At 39.6% G+C, this 7,061-nt stretch overlaps 1 protein-coding gene across 1 annotated transcript in view; it reads right to left on the bottom strand.

Moving 5' to 3' along the window:
* Positions 1 to 1,829: 1,829 nt before the first annotated feature.
* The window catches only part of lamb1a (laminin, beta 1a), a 37,525-nt gene continuing 32,293 nt past the window's right edge, over positions 1,830 to 7,061 (bottom strand). Inside the window, exons 29-33 of the mRNA XM_042411304.1 lie at positions 6,732 to 6,939; positions 6,411 to 6,552; positions 6,099 to 6,275; positions 5,148 to 5,307; positions 1,830 to 2,580 (exon numbers count right to left, since the gene is read on the bottom strand). Of these exons, the coding sequence (XP_042267238.1) occupies positions 2,441 to 2,580; positions 5,148 to 5,307; positions 6,099 to 6,275; positions 6,411 to 6,552; positions 6,732 to 6,939 (827 nt within the window). The 3' untranslated portion in view covers positions 1,830 to 2,440. The remainder of the gene's footprint in view (positions 2,581 to 5,147; positions 5,308 to 6,098; positions 6,276 to 6,410; positions 6,553 to 6,731; positions 6,940 to 7,061) is intronic.

Below are 7,061 nucleotides of genomic sequence, written 5' to 3'. Positions count from 1 at the left end.
TTGTCTCTGTGGGCTCCGACTGGAGCCTTTGTGTGTAAGTGCCTGCAACATCTCTGTCTGTGGATACTACTGTAGGAGAATGTGAGCCAGGCAACTGTGACCTGGAATGAGTGATACTAGTTGAGACCATAAACTCATTAGGAAAGTGTTTACTGAGGTAATAAATCAGGAGAGAAGTAGGATAATTTTCTCATAGACTTCCATACAATCAGACTTGTTTTTGCAGCCAGTGGAGTCGCCCCCTGCTGGCCGTTAGAGAGAATGCAGGTTTAAGGCACTTCCACATTGGCTTCACTTTTCAGACCCGGAGCTTTAGAGACAAATAATCCAGTTTCAAGCATCTTGAAACTTGAATTTCTGAAGCCAAACACACATGACCACATGGTGGCACTATTGGTCCCATGTTGTAATATATTAAGCATTTCCACATGAGACACCTGTCCATGAAGTATGAACTGAAATATGCTAGAAAGATGAAAAGAAATAATATAAATGTCCTTAAAGAGCTGAACATTTTGATATTTGAATGATTTCTGTCAGTGAAAGTATGCAGAAGACGTGAATCGCTGGTCAGCGTTCACTTTAATAAACTAGACTTGGATACTTTGTGTGATTATTGTGGAAGATGTGATGAGACTTTAATTCATCTGTTTAATCTAAAATGTTTTGACTCACAATGGACACAATGAACTTTCTTCAGAGAAGCATAACTGTTGATTTTAAAGAAGCATGTGTTTGTTAGAGAAGGAAATTAATATTTCAAAGACAGTGATGTATATGTTGTAAACCTGCTCTTGATTTATGGGAATATATATTCACCAGTTGAAGGAGAGTAACTACATTGGTGGAAGGCTACTGGAGAGCAGCATCAATGAAAAAAGTAATGTCTCCACATTGACTCATAGCATTTTGAGCTGAGAAGATCCAATCAAAATGTCCAAATATTAAGTTCACACCAGCAAGTTCTCAAACCAAAAAACAAACTTACATGTATTTAAAGCCCCTTTAGTGTATATCTGGACACCCTGAAACTGTGAGGCCATTAAACTCATCTGAGCTAAAACCGCGAGCATTTTTACTTTTTGTGACGTCTGAGTCAAAAATCTTTTATCCTGTTTTCTCTGTAACTCTGTTGTAAATTCAGTTTCCCATACAAACAGTAACAGCCTCGCTGTGTGGGTTCTGATTGGCTGCCCAGCCGGTCACTCATGAATCCTGTCATTTGATTGGTTCTTCTTACACTCGTTGGCTTGTATCAGTGTGTTACAGCTGATCAGGACAGAAAATATCTTAACTTAATTTCATATCAACTCAACAAGTTCAAACTAATTTATTTGCTCATTTCAAATGTTTAATAATAACTTTTTTAAGTTTTCTGACTTCTGTTGAGGGACTGTCCCTGATGACCTTTGACCTATGTGTCCAGCTGCTGTCGGGCTTTAAAGTTTCATGTTCTGACTGGAAGCTGGTGGATTTATGTCTTTTGTCTGGTGGAATAGACCTTAAGATAAAAAATGATGGAGTTGTATTTCAACTGTTTTGGACTTTTGGACATTTTTAGATATTGATATTTATATTTGATGGTTAGATTTTACATTTATTTGCTGTGAATATTGATTATTAATTGAAGCATGATTGATTCTTTGCTGTAATCTGACATGAAACTGGCAGTGAGGTAATTATTCTGTTTACTGTGTAGTTTTACAGATGACATTTGAAATGATTTTAGTAAAACAAACTAAACTCCTTTCAGCTCTAAGAGAAATAAAACAAACTATCTGAAGACATGAACAGACATGTAACCTGGTGAATCAGCGCACTCGGTGTCATTTCAACCAGAACTTTTTATTAAAAATCATTTTGGGTTCAAAGTTTTGGCCACGTAGAAAAAACCCCCAAAACAAAACAGGAAGTAAAAACTGTTGCAGTCACATGGTTCAACATTCAGACATTTAAACTATTAGTGAAAGTCAGTTATTTGGATTTCATTACATTCACGAAGACATTCAACACATTTCAAACATACACTGAACGTCTGATTATCGTGTTATTTCTCATTTGATAAACCGACCAATTAAATTCATCCATGTCTGATCACTTCGATCAGTTTCAGCTTGTTTTCCAATCACAATCTGACCTGAATGTTTCTTTCAGACGAACACTGAGACATGCAAAACTTAAAATGTCCACTTTGGAAATTAGCTGTTGATTAAATGTTCAGTATCTTTGTAAGAGTGAGATCATTAGAGAAATAAAATGAAATAAAATATTTGGTTTCATTCAGACACAAGCGTTTAATTTTGGAATTAAAATATTTAACTTTTGGTCTTTTTCTTCTTTGCCTGTTTCAGGTCACAGAGGAACTATGAGGGCAGTGATCACACCTCTGATTGGCTGTAGAAGTGACCTGTGACCATAGAACAGACAGGTGACCTTTGACCTAGAACAGACAGGTGCTGTAGACGGTCACCTTGTTGCTGATCTGCTGCAGCAGCTCCTTCACTGCTGCCTCCAGCTCCACCAGCTGCTCTGCTTTCACCTCTAGAGTCCGCTGGTTGTCATCATACGACTTCTCCAGATCTGCAACAGGAAACAGGAAGTTTTTTAAGAACTATTGCTTATTGAACAGTTGTTGCAGTGACTGGAACTATTTCTTGTTTAACAATAGTTGTTGCAGTAACTGGAACTATTTCTTGTTTAACAACAGTCAGTGCAGTGACTGGAACTATTTCTTGTTTAACAACAGTCAGTGCAGTAACTGGAACTATTTCTTGTTTAACAATAGTTGTTGCAGTGACTGGAACTATTTCTTGTTTAACAACAGTCAGTGCAGTAACTGGAACTATTTCTTGTTTAACAACAGTTGTTGCAGTGACTGGAACTATTTCTTGTTTAACAACAGTCAGTGCAGTGACTGGAACTATTTCTTGTTTAACAACAGTTGTTGCAGTGACTGGAACTATTTCTTGTTTAACAACAGTCAGTGCAGTGACTGGAACTATTTCTTGTTTAACAACAGTCAGTGCAGTGACTGGAACTATTTCTTGTTTAACAACAGTCAGTGCAGTAACTGGAACTATTTCTTGTTTAACAACAGTCAGTGCAGTGACTGGAACTATTTCTTGTTTAACAACAGTTGTTGCAGTGACTGGAACTATTTCTTGTTTAACAACAGTCAGTGCAGTGACTGGAACTATTTCTTGTTTAACAACAGTCAGTGCAGTGACTGGAACTATTTCTTGTTTAACAGTCAGTGCAGTGACTGGAACTATTTCTTGTTTAACAACAGTTGTTGCAGTGACTGGAACTATTTCTTGTTTAACAATAGTTGTTGCAGTAACTGGAACTATTTCTTGTTTAACAACAGTCAGTGCAGTGACTGGAACTATTTCTTGTTTAACAACAGTCAGTGCAGTAACTGGAACTATTTCTTGTTTAACAACAGTCAGTGCAGTGACTGGAACTATTTCTTGTTTAACAACAGTCAGTGCAGTGACTGGAACTATTTCTTGTTTAACAACAGTTGTTGCAGTGACTGGAACTATTTCTTGTTTAACAATAGTTGTTGCAGTAACTGGAACTATTTCTTGTTTAACAACAGTCAGTGCAGTGACTGGAACTATTTCTTGTTTAACAACAGTTGTTGCAGTGACTGGAACTATTTCTTGTTTAACAACAGTTGTTGCAGTGACTGGAACTATTTCTTGTTTAACAATAGTTGTTGCAGTAACTGGAACTATTTCTTGTTTAACAACAGTCAGTGCAGTGACTGGAACTATTTCTTGTTTAACAACAGTCAGTGCAGTAACTGGAACTATTTCTTGTTTAACAATAGTTGTTGCAGTGACTGGAACTATTTCTTGTTTAACAACAGTCAGTGCAGTAACTGGAACTATTTCTTGTTTAACAACAGTTGTTGCAGTGACTGGAACTATTTCTTGTTTAACAACAGTCAGTGCAGTGACTGGAACTATTTCTTGTTTAACAACAGTTGTTGCAGTGACTGGAACTATTTCTTGTTTAACAACAGTCAGTGCAGTGACTGGAACTATTTCTTGTTTAACAACAGTCAGTGCAGTGACTGGAACTATTTCTTGTTTAACAACAGTCAGTGCAGTAACTGGAACTATTTCTTGTTTAACAACAGTCAGTGCAGTGACTGGAACTATTTCTTGTTTAACAACAGTTGTTGCAGTGACTGGAACTATTTCTTGTTTAACAACAGTCAGTGCAGTGACTGGAACTATTTCTTGTTTAACAACAGTCAGTGCAGTGACTGGAACTATTTCTTGTTTAACAACAGTTGTTGCAGTGACTGGAACTATTTCTTGTTTAACAACAGTCAGTGCAGTGACTGGAACTATTTCTTGTTTAACAACAGTCAGTGCAGTAACTGGAACTATTTCTTGTTTAACAACAGTTGTTGCAGTGACTGGAACTATTTCTTGTTTAACAATAGTTGTTGCAGTGACTGGAACTATTTCTTGTTTAACAACAGTTGTTTCAGTGACTGGAACTATTTCTTGTTTAACAATAGTTGTTTCAGTGACTGGAACTATTTCTTGTTTAACAACAGTTGTTGCAGTGACTGGAACTATTTCTTGTTTAACAACAGTTGTTGCAGTGACTGGAACTATTTCTTGTTTAACAACAGTTGTTTCAGTGACTGGAACTATTTCTTGTTTAACAATAGTTGTTTCAGTGACTGGAACTATTTCTTGTTTAACAACAGTTGTTGCAGTGACTGGAACTATTTCTTGTTTAACAATAGTTGTTGCAGTGACTGGAACTATTTCTTGTTTAACAATAGTTGTTGCAGTGACTGGAACTATTTCTTGTTTAACAACAGTTGTTTCAGTGACTGGAACTATTTCTTGTTTAACAATAGTTGTTTCAGTGACTGGAACTATTTCTTGTTTAACAACAGTTGTTGCAGTGACTGGAACTATTTCTTGTTTAACAACAGTTGTTGCAGTGACTGGAACTATTTCTTGTTTAACAACAGTTGTTGCAGTGACTGGAACTATTTCTTGTTTAACAACAGTTGTTGCAGTAACTGGAACTATTGAACTTCTAGTCTAACGGAGGACTGTTGTGTCCAGATGGGACATTCTCAGGGTGAAGATGTGATGTCAGTGTGATGTCACCTTTCAGCAGCTGCAGCTTTTTGCTGGCCTGCAGCAGCAGCTCTTTAGCTTCCTGCTGCAGTGACTCCGCCCTCTTCTTGGCGTCGGCCACACCCCCTGCCTTCTGGCCAATCAGCTGCTCCACAGTGGTGTACTTATCCTTCAGCTCAGAGTCCAGGTCCTAAACACACACAGATTCATGACATTTGGGTTTATTCTTTTTGACCTTAACTTGTAGAAGAAGAAGACCAAGAAGAAGACTAACAACAACAACAACAACAACAACAACAACAACAACAACTGGTCAACAGAAACTGGAAACGCTTATATACCATATTGGCCCAAACATAAGAACACCGTGATTATTAGACGACTCTTCCTTTTCCAACAGCTGTTTTTGCATTAAAAAAGAACGTAAATCCAACATTTGTGTAACTTTATCAGTTGCACTCCTGACGTATCAAAGTTATTTTCTCCGGTGGTTTTGAGCTCCTCGTCATCTGTGACAACAGTATTTCTTGGCTGCTTGACAGATGATTCAAACCCCAAAACATTTCTGCAGCAGAGACGTCAAAAGACACTTTTGACTCATTTTCACTCGTCATGAATTTATTTTCTCTGCAGCAGAAAAACACGTCACACAAGTTAAACTGAGCCAGCAAACACTTTCAGTGCCGACTGAGTCTAACAGACTGGAAGAAACTCGCTAGCCTAGCAACATTAATCCTACAAACAACCCAGAATGCATCACTCTCTGTAGGAGCCGGTGTTACAGCGGTACTCTTTCCATTCAACAAGAATCTCTGATCTTATGAGCACGTAATCATCTCGTCCTCAAAAATAAGACGATGGCCATTTTTTAAAATGTAATGTATGTATTTTATATTCAGGACAATGCGGTAATCTGCAGGTGTGTTCACTGAGCCGCCCTGCCGCGGATTAATTGGTTACATTCTGAGACGGTAAACTCACCTTCTTGACCTCCTCTGCCATCTTTCCGATGCTCGCTGCATCCTGATTGGTCCGTTCGGCACTCAGTGTGGCATTCAGAGTTTTGTCTCTCAGCAGTGTCACATCCTGCTCGAGCCGTTGCAGCCTCTGGGTGGCGTTGTTCAGCTTCACCTCTGCATCTGCTGTCTCTGACTTCACCTGCATGCAACACAGACAGACAACACGTTACCTTCATGTTTCTGATGTGAATCAGTGAAGTAAACGTTACTGTAGCTCACTGAAAGGTTTAGAATATGTTTGAACATGACGTCAGTAAAGTAACGGAGGACTGACAGAGGACAGCAGGTTGTTGGTGTTCCGGATGTCTGCGGTGGCTTGCTGGATGGCGCTGCTGGCGGCGGTCTGAGCTCTCTGAGCTTCTTGCAGAGCTTGTTTCACCTTCTCTGCAGAGTCCTTCACATCCGCCGCCTCCTCACTGGAACACAGGAAGTTTGTTACTGAAGACTATTCATGTCTTTTGAAGACAAATAGGTCTGAATGTTTCAGTGGAGGGTTTTGAGTTAAAGTCCGATCTACCAGCTGGATCTCATAGCAGACTAAAACAGAGATAAGTGAGTGCAGGTTAATGGTCCTGGATGAACAGGTGGGACTCACCTGGCTCGACGAGCCTGGTCCAACAGGTTCTCAGCTCTCTGGATGTCGTCAGCGCTCTGCTGCAAGATGTCCCCCACGTGTCCCAGCTCTCCGACCTTCTGCCGGATCTCGTCAGTCAGGTTCTGCAGCTGAGCCGGCGTGGTTGGCATCTGCATGGCCAGAACCTCGTTAGCCACCAGCTCGATGCTCTCCAGGTCCGCCGCATCCTCTGAAATGACAGGTCACACTGTTACAGGTTGGACCACTGAGTCTGAAGACCTCGTCTGCAGAAAGGCAACCTTGTCGTTTTTATGAAGCTTTGGGCACACAGTTCAAGCAGGATGACTCATT

The sequence above is a fragment of the Thunnus maccoyii genome, chromosome 5 (genome assembly GCF_910596095.1).
Source record: "Thunnus maccoyii chromosome 5, fThuMac1.1, whole genome shotgun sequence".
NCBI classification, from domain to species: Eukaryota; Metazoa; Chordata; class Actinopteri; order Scombriformes; family Scombridae; genus Thunnus; species Thunnus maccoyii.
This window is presented reverse-complemented; position numbering and strand designations above follow the sequence as displayed.